The 22,723-nt window shown below is 32.8% G+C and overlaps 1 protein-coding gene across 2 annotated transcripts in view; it reads left to right on the plus strand.

Annotated features, from left to right (window-relative positions):
* LOC145283605 (uncharacterized) overlaps positions 1-22,723 on the plus strand; it is a 77,934-nt gene that overhangs the window by 48,712 nt on the left and 6,499 nt on the right. For both annotated transcript variants that reach the window (XM_080132544.1, XM_080132543.1), the window contains exons 11-16: positions 5,850-5,924; positions 8,862-9,057; positions 12,191-12,445; positions 14,510-14,674; positions 18,128-18,181; positions 22,611-22,634. In XM_080132544.1, the coding sequence (XP_079988670.1) occupies positions 5,850-5,924; positions 8,862-9,057; positions 12,191-12,445; positions 14,510-14,674; positions 18,128-18,181; positions 22,611-22,634 (769 nt within the window). The remainder of the gene's footprint in view (positions 1-5,849; positions 5,925-8,861; positions 9,058-12,190; positions 12,446-14,509; positions 14,675-18,127; positions 18,182-22,610; positions 22,635-22,723) is intronic.

Consider the following 22,723-nt stretch of genomic DNA (forward strand, 5'->3'; position numbering starts at 1 on the left):
CTCAAACTCGTAACGCAAAGGCAGAAAAGAAAGTGAAAGAAAATCTGACGTCTTACCGCTACTCCATGATGCAACCGGAAGTCTTCAAATTTAACATAGTCAATCAAAAACAAAAGATGACTTGCAGAAATGGCGTTGCTTTTAAATCTCCCACAAATGCAAATTAGACACAAGGTCGTTTTTAATGTGGGGGGAAATCAGCTTCTGCAAAAAGGGGGCACTTTGACAATATCCAAATAATTAGTAATTGTCTTAGCATGAAGTGTTTCCCTTACATTGACCAAGAACCACTTACAGAACAGATACTACCCGACCCAAAAGCCAGACAGTTACAACAGAAAAGACAAACAAACATTGGAGACAACGGCATGGTGGAAATTTTGCTTAACTCAATCAAAAAAAGATAGAGACAATGTCCATTTGCAAATGTGAGATATTACGATCTGGGAAGTATGCGAAAATTTCTCGCAAAATCTTTCCGACGCAAGAAGCCCAATGCAAAAAGCCTTTCGTGAACATACACAAATGCTTTCGCTCATTTTGCCTTTTATATATTAGACTAGCGAGGGGTACCCGGCATTGCCCGGGTGTTTGGAGGTGTGTGTGGAAACTCCGGGGGTGGAGGGGGGTTTTAAAAAAAAAATGTATGAGGATCGAACCCGAACCCTTGAGGCAAAGTTGTAAATTAAAGTGTGAAAAAAAAAACGTGCGACGTTAACCATTTCCCCACCGCGACATGCTAACGGAAACACGTTTGAATTTATTTAATTACTTGGATTTAGCAGGTGCCCGTTTTAATGAGTTCATGAGGTCAAGTTTGACTGTGGGATAGTATTTACTGCTGAACGCTTCCCCCCCCCCAAGATGTTATAGGAAAAAGACTAACCCACATGTGGCAAGCGACAAATGTTGAATATTTATCTTCCCGAAATCGAGCAAATTAAATAGACAGGCGAGCTTCGTTGTTAACTGTGAAATATTACGATTTATATGTGATATAAAAAGTTTTAAAAAGTTGTGAACCGACCGACTGCTTCTCTGAAAGAAGCCTTTTGTAGACACACAGAAAAAGCGAACACACATACATACATACATACATACATTTTCGCTTTTATATTTATAGATGGCAATTAACATAAGTAAATAACGTATGAAAAATATTTGGAATCAAGTCTCCCCTTGCTGTTATTTCAGATCATTTGAAAACCTAGCACCAAGTGTTATAAAAGTTCATAGTGTCATCAAGGCCAGAGGTTTTGGGAATATATATATATATATATATATATATATATATATATATATGAAGTTGATATAGTTTGCTTGAAGCATTGTCTAGTGTTTATATAAGGGAAATTTAAATTTATAGAATGCAAAGGTGTAACAGATAAAAACTGAAGCAAATTAAAACATAATGATGGAATAACCTATGCAGATTCACCTTTGTTAAAACTATATACGTATATCTTTTTTAAATATTTTACATGTATTGTGTCAGCATGGTCAGTTATTTATCTTTAATAGTTAAATTTAACCCTCCTAATAAGACTGCAAAAAATAAATTAAAAACTTAAAGAATTAAATAAAAATACAAGAAAAATAAATAAGATAAAATATTAACAATATTGAATATTAACACAAGCCAATATTAAGTTTAAATAAATGTAAACATTTTCTATCCAATTTCCATCATCATGCACTAATTAAACCTTATCCTTGAGTGACCTTCAGGCCTGGATAAGTGGTGGCTCCCTTGTACAAAAAAAAACAAAACAAATAATATTAATAATATTTTACAACAAATAAAATTAATTTCCAATTTCTTACAATAGTCATAATAATAGGCACATTTGAATTTCTTACAATAGTCATAATAATAGGCACATTTACATTTCTTACAATAGTCATAATAATAGGCACATTTACATTTCTTACAATAGTCATAATAATAGGCACATTTACATTTCTTACAATAGTCATAATAATAGGCACATTTCCAATTTCTTACAATAGTCATAATAATAGGCACATTTACATTTCTTACAATAGTCATAATAATAGGCACATTTACATTTCTTACAATAGTCATAATAATAGGCACATTTACATTTCTTACAATAGTCATAATAATAGGCACATTTACATTTCTTACAATAGTCATAATAATAGGCACATTTCCAATTTCTTACAATAGTCATAATAATAGGCACATTTACATTTCTTACAATAGTCATAATAATAGGCACATTTACATTTCTTACAATAGTCATAATAATAGGCACATTTACATTTCTTACAATAGTCATAATAATAGGCACATTTCCAATTTCTTACAATAGTCATAATAATAGGCACATTTACATTTCTTACAATAGTCATAATAATAGGCACATTTACATTTCTTACAATAGTCATAATAATAGGCACATTTACATTTCTTACAATAGTCATAATAATAGGCACATTTCCAATTTCTTACAATAGTCATAATAATAGGCACATTTCCAATTTCTTACAATAGTCATAATAATAGGCACATTTACATTTCTTACAATAGTCATAATAATAGGCACATTTACATTTCTTACAATAGTCATAATAATAGGCACATTTACATTTCTTACAATAGTCATAATAATAGGCACATTTACATTTCTTACAATAGTCATAATAATAGGCACATTTACATTTCTTACAATAGTCATAATAATAGGCACATTTCCAATTTCTTACAATAGTCATAATAATAGGCACATTTACATTTCTTACAATAGTCATAATAATAGGCACATTTACATTTCTTACAATAGTCATAATAATAGGCACATTTACATTTCTTACAATAGTCATAATAATAGGCACATTTACATTTCTTACAATAGTCATAATAATAGGCACATTTCCAATTTCTTACAATAGTCATAATAATAGGCACATTTACATTTCTTACAATAGTCATAATAATAGGCACATTTCCAATTTCTTACAATAGTCATAATAATAGGCACATTTACATTTCTTACAATAGTCATAATAATAGGCACATTTCCAATTTCTTACAATAGTCATAATAATAGGCACATTTACATTTCTTACAATAGTCATAATAATAGGCACATTTACATTTCTTACAATAGTCATAATAATAGGCACATTTCCAATTTCTTACAATAGTCATAATAATAGGCACATTTACATTTCTTACAATAGTCATAATAATAGGCACATTTACATTTCTTATAATAGTCATAATAATAGGCACATTTACATTTCTTACAATAGTCATAATAATAGGCACATTTCCAATTTCTTACAATAGTCATAATAATAGGCACATTTACATTTCTTACAATAGTCATAATAATAGGCACATTTACATTTCTTATAATAGTCATAATAATAGGCACATTTACATTTCTTACAATAGTCATAATAATAGGCACATTTACATTTCTTATAATAGTCATAATAATAGGCACATTTACATTTCTTATAATAGTCATAATAATAGGCACATTTACATTTCTTACAATAGTCATAATAATAGGCACATTTACATTTCTTACAATAGTCATAATAATAGGCACATTTACATTTCTTACAATAGTCATAATAATAGGCACATTTACATTTCTTATAATAGTCATAATAATAGGCACATTTACATTTCTTACAATAGTCATAATAATAGGCACATTTACATTTCTTACAATAGTCATAATAATAGGCACATTTACATTTCTTACAATAGTCATAATAGGCACATTTGAAAGACACACATATCTAACGAATGAAAGATTTGCTGAAATATTACAATACAGATCCCCCATCATACCATGCTGATGCAATTAAAAACAAAATACATATCAAATATTAAAAAAAAAGTATATATTGTATTAATAAAGGTGAACCTGAATAGCTTATTCCACCATTGTATCTTAATTTATGTCAGTTTGTAACCTGAACTAGCGCCCATACTTACAAAACTGTTTAAACGTTGTCTTAAGGAGAATAGTTTCCCATCTCCCTGGAAAATTTCATCAGTATGCCCTGTATTTAAGAATTCAGGTGATCGCTCATCCCCCTCTCAGTACAGGCCAATAAGTCTCCTGTGCGTCATGAGTAAGTTGCTGGAATCTGTGTTAAATAGAGAAGTAATCAACCATCTCAACAAAAATAACCTTCTTAGTGACACTCAATATAGTTTCCGTTCTGCTAGATCTACAGCAGATGTGCTTACAGTTATATCGCATAGGATTAGCAAATCTCTCGACGGTGGCAATCTTTCTAGGGCAATTGCTCTTGACATATCTAAAGCCTTTGATAGGGTATGGCATAAAGGTTTACTTCATAAGATCGCTAGCTATGGTATAGCTGGAAAAGTCTTCTCAATTATTAAATCATTTCTTTCTGATAGGTTCATAAGAGTAGTAGTTGAGGGGCAAAAATCAGAAGCTCACAGTATTAATGCCAGTGTCCCTCAGGGGTTCATCCTGGGCCCAACTCTTTTCTTGATCTACATTAATGATCTTCCAAATCACATCCTTACATCATTTGTAGACATTTATGCTGACGACACTACCATCTATGGTAGCACATCTAAGACAGTAAACGACCAAGTTCTCTCCAATTCTCTCTCCTCTGATCTTGAGCACGTAGTACAATGGGGAAAGGAGTGGCTGGTTACTTTTAATGCATCTAAAACCAAGTTTCTCTCTTTACATCATCAACATTCTAATCCACATCTGGCATCAATTGAAATGAATGGCTCTCGTCTTCAGGAGGCCTCAAGTTTTGACAAGCTTCTGGGCTTGACCATTACTCCTGATCTTAAATGGAACACGTACATCAAATCTGTTGCCAAGGCCGCTGGAAAAATGGTGGGATCTTTCTATCGATCCGGTAAATATCTCACTGCTGATGCTATTCTCTATCTATATAAGAGCCAGGTACATCCAAAGATGGAATACTGTTGCCACATCTGGGCAGGAGCTGCTAGAAAGGACTTGGCCTGCCTTGATAGAGTTCAAAATAGACTTCATAGCCTCGTAGGAGATGTCCTTTTCTCCTCCTTGCAACCTCTATCTCACAGAAGAGATGTTGCGAGTTTGTCTCTGATGTATCGTTATTTTCATGGAAAGTGTTCGACTGAGCTTCAATCTATGGTCCCCCCTCGCCAAACTTTCACAAGAAACACTCGTCTAGCTGTAAACACTATCAATAATTCCCCCCACTCTTTATCTGTGCCTAAACCTAAACATAGATTCCATGAACAAAGCTTCTTTCTTAGAACTGCACGCCTGTGGAATTGTCTTCCGTTTTCCTGCTTTCCGGCTGACTACAATATGGTTGTCTTCAAGTCTAACGTAAATAAGTTCTTGATGAGCCGTTCCATATAAGTTATCAAATTTACCAAATTTTCATTACTAATGATTACTATATTGTCCAATTTCTCCTGTACACTCTTTAACCCTTAACCTTGAGTGGCCTCTTGGCCTTGATAATGTGGTGATGCCTATGTAAAAAAAAAAAAAAAAAGCTCTGTATTATATTTCCTCCTATAAACCTAAATTTCCTTTATGTGTGTGTGTGTATATATATTCATATAGACGAGAAAGAGAGAGATTCATGGCAAAGACATGTAGAATACATCACATTTTAATGATTAATGCACAGACACATATACACGTTTGTGAAAATGCACTTATATTTGCTTATTTTCAGTTGGTTAATCAAGTCGTTTGTTTGCATATATTTCCTGCCCTTCCACTTTAATTTCACAGATTCTTGTGTTTAATGCATTAGAACTGTACTCTGATGGATCTTGAAGTCTAATGTATTTATTTTTCCAGATTGTTTTCACAGACAATAGCAATGGACCAGAAACACAGAATGCAGAATATATTTCCTGTGTACAAAAAATTCAGGTAAAATAAATAAATTAATTTTAACCCTTCCAATGTTGGCTACAACACTGAGATGTAGCGGAGGGTGCAATTCTTTTTCATGGATTGCTCCACTTTCCCTTGATACTCACTTTATAATGTTGAGTGATTAATAAGAAAATATCAAGTACAATTTTTTAATCTTTGGAATAATTTGATCAAGTACATTTTTTTAATCTTTAGTATGATTTGATCAAGTACATTTTTTTTTTTTAATCCTTGGTATGATTTGATCAAGTACATTTTTTTTTTAAATCCTTGGTATGATTTGATCAAGTACATTTTTTTTTAAATCCTTAGTATGATTTGATCAAGTACATTTTTTTTTTAAATCCTTGGTATGATTTGATCAAGTACATTTTTTTTTAAATCCTTGGTATGATTTGATCAAGTACATTTTTTTTTTTAAATCCTTGGTATGATTTGATCAAGTACATTTTTTTTTAAATCCTTGGTATGATTTGATCAAGTACATTTTTTTTTTAAATCCTTGGTATGATTTGATCAAGTACATTTTTTTTAAAATCCTTGGTATGATTTGATCAAGTACATTTTTTTTTTAAATCCTTGGTATGATTTGATCAAGTACATTTTTTTTTTAATCCTTGGTATGATTTGATCAAGTACATTTTTTTTTTAAATCCTTGGTATGATTTGATCAAGTACATTTTTTTTTAAATCCTTGGTATGATTTGATCAAGTACATTTTTTTTTTTTAATCCTTGGTATGATTTGATCAAGTACATTTTTTTTAATTTTTGGAATGATTTGATCAAGTACATTTTTTAACATTTTTGGTATGATTTGAGCAAATACAATTTAAAAAAATTTTTGAAATGATTTGATCAAGTACATTTTGTTTCAATTTTTGGTATGACTTGATCAAGTTCATTTTTTTTTTTAATCCTTGGTATGATTTGATCAAGTACAATTTTTTTAATCCTTGGTATGATTTGATCAAGTTCATTTTCTTTTAATTTTTTATATTATTTGATCAAGTACATTTTTTTTTTTTAATCTTTGGTATTATTTGATCAAATATCATTTTTTTAATCTTTGGTATTATTTGATCAAGTACAATTTTTTTATTCTTTGCTATGATTTGAATTGAAGCTGGAATATAAAAGAATTACAATATATATGGTGAACAATTATATATTCTGCTTGCCTGTGAAATCTGGTATTGTAGGGTAAAAGAAGAGACAAATGCATCACTTCTAGAATAGCTGCAGAGCATGATGGGAGAAAGGGCAACACAGGCAACCTTTAGTGGTGAATGGAAGCAACAAAGAGATAACTTGGGATGCAGTGATAGTCTTAACAGCTACAAGCTGTTAATGTAGTTGGATGACACTTACCATTCACTTAAGCTAACAAATAGATTGATGTAACAATATAAACTCAACAAAATGATGAACAGAATTTCAAATTCTGCTTGCCACCACTTGCATTTAACTAGTGAAATACTTTGAATTTATTTGTTTACTGATTGAGACTATGTTGTAGGTCAAAGACTCACATCTTTTTCTTTATTCATATAACTATCTAGAGTAGTATATTAATGTTGATGATGTTAGTCTCAAGGACAGTAGTATGAGTTCAGCCGGGCCATTCCTTCTTTTTACAAAAGGAGTCACCACTTATCAAGGCCCAGAAGCCACTCCAGGATGAGGCTTAATGAGTGTACAATAGTCAGTGGAATAATATCGTACTAATCGTTAGTAGTGGAAATTTGGTAAATTGGATTACTTAAGAAGGCAGCTCATCAAGAACTTGTTTACATTGGACTTGAAGATGACCATATTGTAGTCAGCTGGAAAGTAGGGAAATGGAAGACAGTTCCACAGGCGTGCAGTTCTAAGAAAGAAGCTTTATTCATGAAATCTACATTTAGGTTTAGGCACAAATATAGAGTGGAGGAAATTATTGATAATGGTTTCAGATAGAAGAATGTTTTTCATGAAAGTTTGGCAAGGGTGGGGACCATAGATTGGAACTAAGATGAGCACTTGCCATGAAAATATCAATAAAGCAGAAACACGCTCACAACATCTCTTCGGGGGGGGGGGGTTGCAGGGAAGAGAAAAGAGCATCCCCCACTAGGCTACGAAGTCTATTTTGAACTCTGTCAAGGCAGGATAAGTGCTTCTCGCAGCTCCTGCCCAGATGTGACAACAGTACTCCATATTTGGACATATTTGGCTCTTATACAGGTAGAAAATTGCATCAGCAGTGAGATATCTACTGGAGCAGATGAATGATCCCACCATTTTTCCAGCAACCTTGGCAATGGATTGGATTTCAAGTCAGACCCAGAAACTTGTCAAAACATGGAGCCTCCCCAAGAGAAGAGACATTCATTTCAATTGATGCCAGGCAAGGATCAGAGCATTGATGATGTAAAGATAGAATCTTGGTTTTAGATGCATTAAAATTAACCAGCCATCTTTTTCCCCATTGTACCACGTGCTCAAAATCAGAAGAGCGAATCAGAGAGAACTTGGTCATTTACAGCCTTTTGAAGTGTTACCATAGATTGTGGTGTCATCAGTATAAATGTCTACGAATAATCTTAGGATGTGATTTGGAAACTCATTGATGTAAATCAGGAAGATCTACATATGTATACTTTTCTCTTGATCTGAAGCTGGCAATTGTCATGTATGAATATTCTGTCCTGTTAGAGGGCACCTATTTCTCCTCCATTTCATAAAACACCTGTAGGTATTCTTCAAATTGAATTTCTGTAGCAGTAGTCTTAAATATTTAAGTCACTAGTGATCTAATTTTTTTAATTTATTTTCTTTAAAAAAAATTCAAAAGAAAGGTAAAAAGTGATTCTGCCTCTATTCCAAAACTCAACTTATTCTAAACTCGAGATATTTATTAACTTTTTTATTTTTTATAATTTTTTTATAGGAAATCCAATCCACCAAAACATGGCTTCGACAATTATCTGACCTCTTCATATCTATTTACGAGAATGCAAAGTTACACTCAGCTTGGTTTATTCGACCAATTGCTGAAAGTTTTTTGAAAATTGAAAACGTTTCCATCATGGCGAATGTTTTCAGTGAATTTGTCGACATAACTTGTAACCAGATGAAAAATTTAGGTAAGAAAATTGAAAAACAGATTAGCCGATTGTGTCTTTTAATAAATTAGGATGTTCTGTATTGCAAATTCAAAATTCAGGTCATCATCATCATAATCATGTTTGGCTTAACCATAATGGCATATGTTGGACTAATTTTAGAAATTGACTGACAAGCTAACCTATTTTGGGCCAGGACTTATTTATCCTTCTTTCTCTCAAATCCATCCTTATCACTCACATATTTTACTTGGCCTTTCCATGGTCTTGCTAGCTCAACTACCATCTACTAACTCAAGAATTCTCATCCATTCTTTTGCTGTGATCAAACCAATGAAATCTCTAGTTTTGCGGACATTACATTTAATCTTCCACTGAAGTCATCAGATCTAAGCCTCTTCATAAGTTTCATGTTACACATCCATTTTCTCATTCTTATATCATTTCCCTGTCACTGGCTAGTTTTTACTTCTATACATCATTACACTTTGTACACATATACCTGGTAGACACTTCCCTTGGTCAACAATAATAATCCTCAGCTAATTTCCTAAACTTATTCCATCCATTCCTAACTCTTACAATCACACTAGCATCAGTTCCACCATATGCACCAATAGTATTGCTAAGAAAACAAAACTTGTGAACAACTTCAATAGCCTCACCATCCAAATATATTTTTTCCACATTTGAGTTCTTATCTATCTCCATTGTCTTATACTTCTTGCAGACAAACTGGTTTTCATATCTCAACCTACATGTGTACCCAATGTTTACAAATACTAAAAGAATTGAGTTACACCCAACTTATTCCACAAACTAAACAGAACTTTCATCTTTCTGAAGGCGTTCCAACATAACATGTTTTGGCAACATTTACTCTCAGAACTTTCCATAGCATTCCTCTAAAATTTTAATAAGTAGAAATTCTATTGTTTCACAGTATTAAGTATTAAATCGTCAGTGTACAGTATCTCTTCTGAACGAAACTCTAAACAATTCGCCTAGAAACTGAAAAAATGTAATTATATGGTAAGCATGAGTAAGTTAAATATTATTAGAATTCTTGCTACAAACTATTTCAGTGTTTTCTTAGAAATGAATCTTCTTAACTGTCTGAAGGTAGGGTTTGATGACTTTAGCTATTTTATCAGAAAGCTAGCTTGCCTAGCTTTGTGCAGACGCACTTGAGGAATTTTTTCCCTCGGCACCAAAATCAAGAGCCTGAAATGGTCTTTTCCCTAATTATTGTGATATGTGCAGTTCTAGAAGGTCCGTTCTCCTAGGCTTACTTTTTCTCTTTGAGAATGAATATTGCTAATCAATATAGGTGAGGGGGATGCCATCAGGGTGTCCAGGCATTTTTTGCAGGCCAGAGTGCTCCTCTTCACTGGCGCTGACTCTTCAATCCCACTTTCCAACTCTTGTGTCACATATTCTCACTATGGGAGCGATAAATACTAGTTAGCCTCTTTTTCTCAATTGTCTTCTAATTTTTTTCTTTCTCAAACTGCACAATCAAAAAAAAAAAATCAGTAATCTGAAAAGTTAATTTCTCAGCTCAGTTTATAATCTGATTATTATCTTATATGCAAATTTTCTTTGACTTCCAAATTTTCATTAAAATGTGTATTTTATGCTTTCAGTTTCTGCAATTTTATGCCTCATTAATTTTGTATCTGTTTCCTATTTATCATTTATTTCATCTCCATCAACTCTTGAATAAGTGATATTTCTTTAAATAAAATGCTTGCATGGATTTTTATTATATTATACAAAATAATGATACTATAAAAATATGACTTTTACTAAATTTATTTCCGGTTTTTCAATGATAGGAGAAAGAGAAAAAGTTGGCTGTTGGAGGGTAACTCCTACTACCTCCTCTATAATATCAATAATCAGAAAAATGTTATTAGGATTAAATATTAAAATTGGTTGAAAATACAAGTTTTTGTTAAAAAAAGCATAGAATAAAATTAAATACTGAGATTGAAACAGAATTAAATTGAAATTGTTGGAAATAAGCTATTATGAATTACAAGACATACTTAGAAGAAATAAATAAGCTATTATGAATTTTCATCATATCAAGCAGATTGTCTGGATTAAATTGATTCTTTCCCTCCACAAGTCTCTATCTTCCATGGCCTTTGGAAGATCTTCAAGTTGTAAGCCAGTGTCTTCTGTCAATAATTTTGTGTATGACTTGACAGGTCTTCCTCCTTTAGAAATCTTGGGCAACCGACCATACAGACAGCTAATGGTATGATGTGTTTTCCAGTTTAAGTTTAACACTGCTCAGAGCATTCTAGTGTAAATTCCATCTAACTTACTTTCAAGTTTTTTTTACTGAGAGTCCATGCTGGTGAACCATAAAGCAGCACCGTCTCCATTATGGCTCTAAAAGAGGGCAGATTTCCATATAACTCTCAGCCAATTAACTGCACTCCAAGCCTTGCCTATTTTGACATGGATGTCTTTTTTGGTTGATGTAATGTGGCTGCTGAGATATTCAAAGTCATCTACTTGTTTGAGTGGTGTTCTGTCCAGTGTTTCAATTGGGCCGGTTTGGTGGAAGGACATATATTCTGTTTATTATAAATAAATAAGCTATTAAGAATTACTAGAAAGTGAAAAACATTATACATTTGTACTATTTATTGTTAGTAACTTGTCAGAGTAAATCAGGCAGGCCTTCAAAACAATGAGACAACTCACATCAAAAACTTGAAGTCAACTTTGTATAAACAAAGAATTAATTTTTATTTTGAAATTGTTCAATTCAATGCTGGTATTTTTCAAATAGAAATCTTTGTATCTTGAACATATACTTGACATTTTTCAAATTGTTCCAATGTTTTTTTTTTCTTTGAAAGTTATCAGTTGTAAAAAAGAAAAGGACAAAATGAAAAGTTCACAAGCAGCAGGTTTCAGTCAAATAGCAGAGAAAAAATTTTGATGTTGACAGAAATTAATTTTTATCAGTTTTAAAGAATCAGGAATTTTATATTTAATGTTTGATTTTGTTTTGCTATGTTGATATATCAGCATTTAAAGACATCTAAAGAAAATTTGTACCACTAAAAGAAGAAAAAAAAATTTTTGGTTGTGAAGGAATAACGAAATTTTAAAACGCAATCTCTCCTTTCAGTGACGAAAAATCCCTTGTACCCCAATAGTGGTTATCGAAGGAATCTCATTCAGCTGATAGTGAATTTGATTGGTTTTTGCTACACAAAGAAAAAGATATCTGAAGGAAGTCAAATATTTTCCGCTCTTCTCAAAAATGAACTCGAATTTGAGCTAAAAGGTCACTTGGATTCCATTCCACATGAATCCATTTTGTTATTTTTGGAGATTTGTCTCCATTCACAGGAATCCATGAAAGCGATATCACTTCTTGAAGGTAAATTGTTTTTGTTTTATTTCTTCTTGAAAAATTTCCTCAGATTTGACTTCTCAAGTTTAAATATTTAAGACTTGTTGCAGCTCAAAATGAAATTCAAGTTTGCAAGAATTTCAAAACCTGCTTTCAACATCCTCCGTTTTGCTTGGTCACCATCACATTACAATGCTTCAGCTGACAACCATCATCACGGTGGACAGAAATAATTTGTTTTCAACATTGAAATGAATTCAGTTACTCATATTAATGAACACTTATAAATTTAAAACTATCAGTTAGAATTGCACCAGATTTGGTATAAAAGTTTAAAATAGTGTAAGAAAACATTAATGATGAATACTAAAAACTGACAGTCTAATTTTGTAGAGAAAACACTTAGTTTACACCCCATGTGGAAACAAAATTGTCAGTCTAAAGGAATACCAAGAAATAATCGTTTGCTCAAAATGTGTTTCTGAAAGTGAAAATTTAATATATTCTTAGAAAAGAATATGAGGGATTGAGATGCATTCTAATCCTATGTATATTAATTGATAAATGGCATATGCAAAAACATAAGGCCCACCTCAAAATTATATCTGACAAGAGAAATTACATTTTCATAGAAATGTTGGCTCTCAGACATGTATTTACAAAAATAGTGGCCATGTGACCCTGCTTTCACTTAAATCCACACTTCAAAATCATCTTGTGCACTGGAAATCACTTTTGGTGCCCAAAGTAAAATCAATCTTTTTGAGTTGATGACTACATATTTAAGGACCAGAATTTTCAACTGTCAAACAGTTGGGCTAATAAAAACAGGATGATGCTAACATAATATTACACTTTGCTTCCTTGCCATTTAGGAATTAGGAAGAATAAATCACAATTCTCAACTCCGTCGTATGCTATCATACACATACTAACAAAAAGCAGCACACACACACACGATTCCTAAGTCTGTCACACACATATACACACTGATAGAAAACAAATATATTCATACATTGATTTTTAACACTTTGAACTTTTCTCACTCCAAACATTTTACAAAGAACTCGACTTTCCAACTAATAATCATAAAAAATAACTTTCAACAAATCATAAATTTGTACGTGTATAAATATATTGTGTTCTTAAAAATGTCCAATATTATTTTTTCCTACATGTTTATTCGCCAATGTTGAATTTAACACATTTTCTGAGAATGCAATAAAAGTCAACTATGAAGAATATTTTTAATACAGATATTGAGTTTTTTCTGAACCTTCTTTAGTTTTGATGAACATTGTAGGAAAAATATAAACTAAAACTAGCTTCAATTTTTATTTTGTTTTCATCCACATTTTAGATGAAAGTGATTGTTGGTCTTAAATTGCACTTAAAATTGTACTTTTCTTTTGAAATTTTATAAATTGGAACTTTCATTCAATGGTTTTATTGCTAATAGATATTTTTATTTTTTTATGATTCTCATTTAAATTTACAAATTTGAACAAATTAAAAAAGCAATTAAATAATAATAATAAACAAGAAACTCTGAATAAAAGTTCAAATTTATAGACTTTGAAAGAACGCTTTTGACAATACCAAGAGATATTATCTTGTGGGCTGGCAAATAAGTATCAGATATATATTTTGTTTTGGAATTTTTTAGATGAGGATAATTTCTGTTATTTGAATTAGCATTCTCATTTTAGATGTTATTCTTATAACGTTTCCATCAATGTAATCTCTTATTTGCTTCAGATGCATTTCATTAAACTCTGGGAATCTGTATGGAATTTTAAATAGAACCTTTTATCCAATCCTTAGTAGTAATCAGTTTTAAGTAAAAGTCTTCTGGAGGATTAGGGTCCAATCCTCAGGACAGGTGATACTAAGAATATGTGGATTAAATACAAGGTTTTGTTTAACAGATTTCACGGTTGACAAGATACCCCTAAAGGAGGTCTAAGGTTACATTGACGATAACATTATGAGAATAACACCCAAAATGAGAACAGTCGTCTGATTAATCCAAATCATATACAGTATATTTTGTTAAATTTTTATTTTGCTTTCCATGTTTTCTACTTCCAGGGTTAGGTTGGTTTTATGATCTTCCTTCAGCAGAATTTATAAACAATTTACACTTGAAACAATGGTTGAAAAAACTCCTCCACTCTCTGATTGAACAATTGTCTGATTCTAACAAACTTCCAAACGGATGCCGTGTCTTTTCTTTATTTGTTACTATCATTCAAGGTAAGCATCTACAGCACGTCACTCATCAGGAAACATTTCTCTGCCATTTATGCTACAATTTTCTATATTGAGTAATACTCATATTGGGTTAAGGTTGAGGGGAGAACATGTTATTTTCTTTCTTCCAGGGCACTATATTACAATTAGTATATCTGTGAAACATTAATGCTGAATTTTTTTTTTTTTTTTTTTTTTTTTTTTACATGGAGGTCCCCACTTATCAAGGCCCAGAAGCCACTCGGGGATAAGGGTTATTGCGTGTACAGTAATCAATGGGATAGTGTTGTAGTATTCGTTAGTATTGGAGATTTGATAAAGTGTCATTACTTAAGGGGGCGGTTCATCAGGAATTTGTTTATGTTGGACTTGAAGACATCTAAGTTGAAGTCAGGTGGGAAACAGGCAAGCGGTAGAGAGTTCTGCAAGCGTGCAGTTCTAAGAAAGAAGCTTTGTTCATGGAATATAAGTTTTGATTTAGGCACAGATAAAGAGTGGGAAAAATTATTGACAGTGGTTTCAGCTAGACGGGTGTTTATCGTGAAAGATTGGCGAGAGGAGACCAGAGATTGGAGCTCAGACAAGCACTTGCCATGGAAATAACAATAAAACAAAGATAGGCTCACAATGTCTCTTCTGTGGGAGAGAGGTTGCAGGGTAGAGAAAAGGGCATCCCCCACTAAGCCAAGAAGTCTATTTAATACTCTGTCAAGGCAGCATAGGCTGTTTATAGCAGCTCCTTCCCAGATGTAGCACTATAATGGACCAATTCTTTGATCCCAGCATCATTACATAGATAACAGCTCCTACCAAGCAGCTGAAGTGATATGTCACAGAAAGGGCTATATTTGTTTGTAAGTAGCTAAGTGATCTTGGCTATAGTAATCAAGTAATGCAGTCTAGTAAGTCGCTTTAATGAACAGTTGTTCGTAATTGGAGCTGGTAATATGCTATTGGCATATCCATCAACATCCATCTCAACATCCATCTCAGGCTGCTATACTCATCTGTATTTATGACTTACACCAGCCAATCATATTCTTGCATAGATAAACTCGTATTCATTACATCATGACATGTTTTGTTTGTTTGATAACATGGTTTTTTTTTTCTCTTTCGAATAGCTGAGATTAAGATATAACAGCTAAAGTTACCTTTTTTCCTTTTGGTTCTGTAATAAAGTAATTGTTAAAAAGAAAAAAGTATTGGGTGAATCAGAAGAATAGGTGACTCTGAGTCTGCAGCAAAAAGTGTTAGATAAAAAATTATTCTATAATATAAATAGAAAAAGAAAGAAATCAATATTTCATAAAGTAATATAGTTTTTAGAATACTAAAAACAAATTAAAAACAGTGAAACTATAACATTTTATATTTACTTGCTATCCACTACAGCAAGATGTGACGCAAGGTCAGTAGTGGGGATGTTAAGCCATCGCCCTTAATGGAGGGGTACTCTGGCCTAGCAAAAATTGCCTGGGCATCCCATCAACATTCCTCAAACAACAAACATTAAACTTGCTCCATCTGAAAGCCAGGTAGCAAGGACTGGGAGGGTGGACCTCCTAGGTTATATCCAGGTGGCATACCTCAGTCCGACAGGTACTGGGTTAGTTCCTGACCCATTATCTTTCGGACTGATTGTCATAAATAGATTTTTGAACTAGTACTTTTGACCCAAGAAGCAACCAAAGCAGTGAAGAGACAAACCCTGTAACATTCAAAATAATGTTTTCTGCGGACTTAGTCACCTGTTTTTCTGATTCACCAAATATTGTTTTTTTTCTTTGTCAGACAAAGTATACTACTACTGAGATGTTAAGTAGGGAGTTGTGCAGTAAGATGTTTATTTACATAACATTTAAATTTCTGCTTGTTGGTGCAGTCAGAGAGCAGGAAAGGAATTCCAAAGGCAAGCAGTCCAAGAAAAGAATAGAAAGCCTTCCAGCATCTAAGGGACCTCTGTAGTGAAGGAGGTGTGATTTTTGCTGTTTGTAAAGTGTATTTACATTAGTGGAATAGGAACAAATGCATTAAGTTTGTCGGAGCACATTCCATTGAAGTACTTGTGAAGCAAGCATGGATACAACAGTGTAGCAACGGAACAGGAGCTTGATAGGCAGGTAGACTCCTTTTCAAATAATGATCATGTGACTCCATAGGACCTCAATCAGATGATCAGCAGATAGAGATCAATAGGGCAAATATTTTCCAGATAATTATCCTCATTTGGGCTTTCTGAATTTTCTATGGCAGAAAAATATTATCATTGACGTAGGTTCAAATGCTTTATATGAAAATTTAATGAATGTTGTGATTATAGAGAAAGAACAAAAGAACACAGCCATCCATATAAAACAACAATAATACTCCATAACACCTAGGAATGAGGGTAAAATATGATTCCTTGGGAAATTTAACATGTATTGTGATATTGTCAGCATACCCCCCCCCTCAAGTGCTGAGAAATGTGGTAGAAAGAGAAAAGGAAATATGACAAAAGACAAGAGAAAATAAGTTTATTGGAAGACAAAGGTATAGAAAATGAAGTTAGTAGAAAGACAATAAATACGAAGTTGTTCACCACGTAAAGGAGAACAAAGATTGATCACAATATTTTATAGCTAGATTTTAGGATTGGCCATGAATTTCGCTACAGTTTTATGATGGTTGGGAGCAATTTGCGGACAGTTTTGGGTTTACGGCAGTTGAGGACAGTGACAGTTGATGACAGTGGTAAGCTAAATGCTTTGAAAGGCAGATCATGGGAAAACTTGGGAGATCAAGATAACATCAGCTGGCACACTCTGCCTTGATAGAAAAGCTAAGATATGGATGTAAGCGTGTAGAGGGCCAATGGTGTCACATGAACACTAATATTTACAGAAAGTGCCTGTGTCTTTGTTTTATTTTGTTTTTATATTTGCAAGCCAGTGCGCCCCTTCAGCAGTTGCCAGTGTATAAGAGATGACAGCATGGCTAGAACAGGAGGAGAAGAAACCCATGGCACACAATGTTTGAGTCAGCGATCATTGTCGAGTGGAGGGCACATGGTATCACAGTATTAAAAAAAATGGATATGGGATGAGGATAGCACTAACTGAGGCAATATGAGAAATCCAAGAAGTGTGCCATTTTTTTAAATACTTGAAAAGATTGTATTTCAGACTCTCACAGACTGTAGTAACCTTATAACAAATTGATTCAGAACTGATTGTTACCAGCTGTGTGTGTGTGTTTTTTTTTGTTTTTTTTTTTGTTTGTTTGTTTGTTTTTGATCTCCATAACATATCTGGCAGATGTTCTAGCTAGATTGTTAAGTTCTTCTTTGCATCCAGCTAGCCCATTAATGTCATCAACCAAACGATACAAAGTAAAACTTGTTAAATATTTATTATTCACTTTCTTTGATTTCTTCTATGATAAAATGTCAGCACATTTTCTTTGTAATTGCAGAAGAAACTAATCGTTGGCACACGAACAATGAATTATTTCCTATTAATCTGAAACGTAAGTTTTTCATTATTTTTTTTTTATTTTTTCTATCTGTTTTCTTTTTCTTTTCCTTTTCTTTTCTTTTTCCTTTGTTTTTTTTTCTTTTTTTACCATTTTCTTTTATATTTTTCTCTTTTCAAGTATTTAATTTTTTAAAATACTATGAATTCTCATTTATTTTGTTGTTGCATTAAAACCTTGTGTCATACATGAAATTTCATTACATTGTTAGCTGCTTGATGCTGTATGTGCACTTTTTGGTGATTCTATCAGACTGAGGAAATAAGGTTTATTCATACATGAAAATGACCAATGATAGATCGATCATCACTTTTTCATATCTTATTTGCACATTTGTAAAACCACATGTTCACACTTTTAATGCTTCCAAGGAACTGCTCTCATTCTCTCTTTGATCCATGTGATGTCTCATTGTTGCTGTTAACGTTTTTTTAATAACAGTAGTTGTGAAAGCTACTAAAAATGATTGCACATAATCATTTGGGATTTAACAAACATTTTTTAAAGATTTTCTTTGTCTTTTCCAGTATACAGTATGGATACATAATAATACCATATAGGGGAAAGAGCAGCTGTTTCAAACCTGACTATTCCCTCTCACAGTTCTGACAAAAGAGAAAGATTTTCCCAGCTTATCTATGTGTCACTCAACTTTCTCTAATGTCATATCCTGACACAGCTTTAATTTTAATATTTTAATTTCTAATGGAATGTTCTACTTTTATGCTTACTTTAATTTTATGTGGAAGATTGCATTTTTTATTATATTTTTACATGCATATATACTCAGTCTTGTTACACATGTCTTTAGAAACAATGGATACCTTCTGTAATGCGTTTTCAACTCATGAGGATTTTGTGAGGCACAGTATTCAACATGTTTTTGTGATTGTCTGTAGAGAGATCATGAAGAACCAATAGTCCGACCTTACAAAGTCCATGCTCTAGCACTGTATTAGTTGGGTTTCTTTCAACAATGGCTTACAATGCATCATAAGTGAACCCCTAGATTACCAAAGTTGAGCCTGGTCAGTAATAAAATAGGTGACCATTTGGAAATACCAAGTGCTGTATGTGCTTTCCACTTATCTTTGTATTTTTTCCAGTTGTTCTGGACCTCCTTGCCACTGAACTCTAACAGTTCTGATTCAGAAGAAAAGTGTTTAGAAATTATGCAACTCTTGCTTCACAATTCATCATGTGTCACCCATCATCCCTCCAGGATGATCAGATCAGATGGTCCTTGTCATTCACACAGACGAACACATCCAATCCAACCCTCTTGAAAACCATTATCTGCACATTATGTTTCTGAATTTTTTAGATAAGGATTTATAATGTGTATCATTTGAATCATTCAGATTACTGTTCTCATCTTCAAAGTTATTCACACAATATTTCAGTTGATGTAACCGCTGACCTTCTTCAAACTTTAGAATCTTCCTGTTGGACTCAAGAATTGGCACAAAATTTCAAACAGAACCCTTTATTTAATCCATGGGAATAGCATGTTCTCATTCCGTCGGGTAGAAGTTCTAAGTAATTCGCAATTGTATACAGTGTTACCCACCCTGAGGATTGAACCTTTAACCTCCAGGAGAGTGTAACTTACAACTTACAAGTACTTTATTTATTACACCACAGGTCCTTGAAATTCCATGCAGATTTCAAAGTTCAACAGAAAGATTCCAGAGTTCTGCAGGATACACCTGAAGAAGATCATAGCTGACATCGACCAAAATGTTATGCAAATAACACTCAAGATGAGAACTGTAATCCAAATAATACAAATTATCTGCATGTTCTTTGTGTCACTCCGCCATCACAATTGTGTTTTAGAGAGATTCAAGTGCTGTGCCTGATGAACAGAATGCGTCTGATAAATATCGAAAAAATCCAATTAAAGAAAAGAGTCCGATTTTTATCAAGCTGAATACTTTTATACAACTTAACATCACAAGTATATTGGAGAAGTTTTATCACTGTACAACCAGAAAGACCTAGCCTATAAAATAAAATGTAGATTCTTTTATAAGACAGGAGCGCATTCAAAATGAATGTTTCTTTTTGAGAGCACAATTAAACCATTATACTTGACTTTTGTATGTTTAACTTTAATTCAAGTGATTATGTAAAAATAATATAAAATCAACAGTTGGTTATTTGATAAGACTTATTTGAAATGAATTGAACCATGATACTTGACATTTGCATTTTAAACTTTAAATGAAGCTATTATTTGTATATAATTTTATAAAATCAGCAGTAGATTCTGCGGTGTAATGTAAACTACAATGCATTGTGAGCTTCACAGTACATTGCTGAGTCTTCTATGAGTTTTCTTTCTTTTTTCCAACATTATATCGTCATGCATTTTTTTCTTTCTAAGCAAAGAATTTCTACTTTTTCTGAAGAGTATATGTGTCACCACCTTCAGCTGGTCGGTTGAGACGATCGTCGACCTCAGAACTCTTCCACTCCAATTACGGCAGCCTGAAAACGACCCGACTCTGGTGGTTTGCAGCTCACTATTTTCATCCTTCCAGTGACCACTGCCGGTGATAATTCTTAGCCGTGTTAATGTTGCTGGTATTGGTAGTGACAGAATTATCAGTTGGTCGTTTAAATTTATACTCCAGACCTGACGTAGTGTACCCGCTTACCGGCGAACATCGCCGATAAGAGAGCTGTGGATTTTAATGTGGTGAAAAAGGAAATAAAAACGATTCCACACACGAATAAACAATTAATCTGGGTTTATTCACAATAATAATGGTCTAATAATATTTCAGAGTTTGAAGGAAGTTGGCTGTAGCTATTTTAAAACGGTAGCTTGTGACTCGAGTTCAGATAAGTTTTTCGGCCATTGGAGATACGTGTTTTAAGTCAAAAGCCCTCTCTGCCCGACTTTAACACCATCTGAATTCGCCAAAATCGAATTCTCTCTTCTCCTTCTCTTCTCCCCCTCCTCTCTTCTCCTTCTCTTCTTTTCTCTGTGTTCGAGGAATAAATACATATCCATCAATGCCCTTTAAACATCACGAGTTTGTATTTGTTTACAACAAGAAAACTTGCCTGTCATCAGCTTTCAAACCTTGTTTTCTAAAATAAACAACCGCCTGTCATTTCATCTCGAATTCTGTGTTTCAAAATAAACAGCCAGCTCACTCCAAACTCTGGCCGTTACAACAATAAGTATCTCTTGACATACTTTTACCTTTGTCTGTTCTAACCAAAGAGTCATTTGATCGTCCTATTTTTTCGTTCTTTTGGCTCTTTCTCTATAACGGCATATCAACCCCATAACTTGGTTACATATGCACAAAGAAGAGTCAATATTGACATAATAATAACCAACTGTTTCTGCATAATGAATCGGATCTGTAAAAGTGTACCACTGAAGGAGCTGTTTTGCATGAAAAATAAATATTTGAGTCTTGGAATGTAGCTATACTGTTATTTTTTTTATATAAAACCGATATATATATATATATATATATATACATATATATATAATCTATAAAAGTGAAAGTGTTTGTCTGTCTCTGTGTGTGTCCATTTCCCTACACAATAACTCTGTCAATTTTAAGTCTACAGACTTGAAATTTGATATATAGGGTACTGAGATTTGGGAAAATCGATGTGATTGGGTTTTCGGCCAGAAATTTGACAATTAAGGGGTCAAAGTTCTACGATTTGACCTTGGGGAACTCTACCAAACTCCTCCGACAATTTTGGGTCTAAACAATTGAAATTTTAGATATAGGTTCCTTGGATCCGGATCTAACTTAATAACTTAGTTTGAGCCCAAACAATAAATTTTAAGGGATCATAATAGGGGTCAAAGTTAAAAAAATTGACCGCTTTTTTTTTTTTTTTTTTACTCAGCATACACCTCCAAATACTCGGGCACCCATGCTAGTATATCTATAAAAGTGAACATGTCTGTCTGTCTATCTGTGTACATTTTCCTTCACAATAACTCTGTTAATTTTCAGTCTACAGACTCGAAATTTTATATTCAGAGTACTGAGATTTGGGAAAATCTATATGATTGCTTTTCGGCCAGAAATTTCGCTGTTAAAGGGTCAAAGTTCAACGATTTGACCTTTGAGAACTCTACCAAACTCCTCCGACAATTTTAGGTCTAAACACTTGAAATTTTAGATATAGGTTACTTGGACATTAAGGGGTCATAATAGGGGTCAAAGTTAAAAAAAAAATTGACCGTTTTTTTTTTTTTTTTGCTTAACGTACACCTCCAAACACCCAGGCAACGCCAGGCTGAAATGCTAGTATATATATATATATATATATATATATATATATATATATATATATATATATGATAGGTTTTGTTTACATTTTTTTCTTATGTTTTTCATTAAACTTTTATTTTATTTATTATGTTTTTGTGTTTTAGAATATCCGTGTATGAATTTTACTGGTAAGTTGAAGATTTTTTAACAAATATTTTACTTTAATCTGAATTAAACTAAATTTTTAAGTTATTATGTACTATTTTTTTTTTTTTTT

Source organism: Euprymna scolopes, chromosome 8, assembly GCF_053919585.1.
Source record: "Euprymna scolopes isolate OS-2025 chromosome 8, ASM5391958v1, whole genome shotgun sequence".
Taxonomy (NCBI): Eukaryota; Metazoa; Mollusca; class Cephalopoda; order Sepiida; family Sepiolidae; genus Euprymna; species Euprymna scolopes.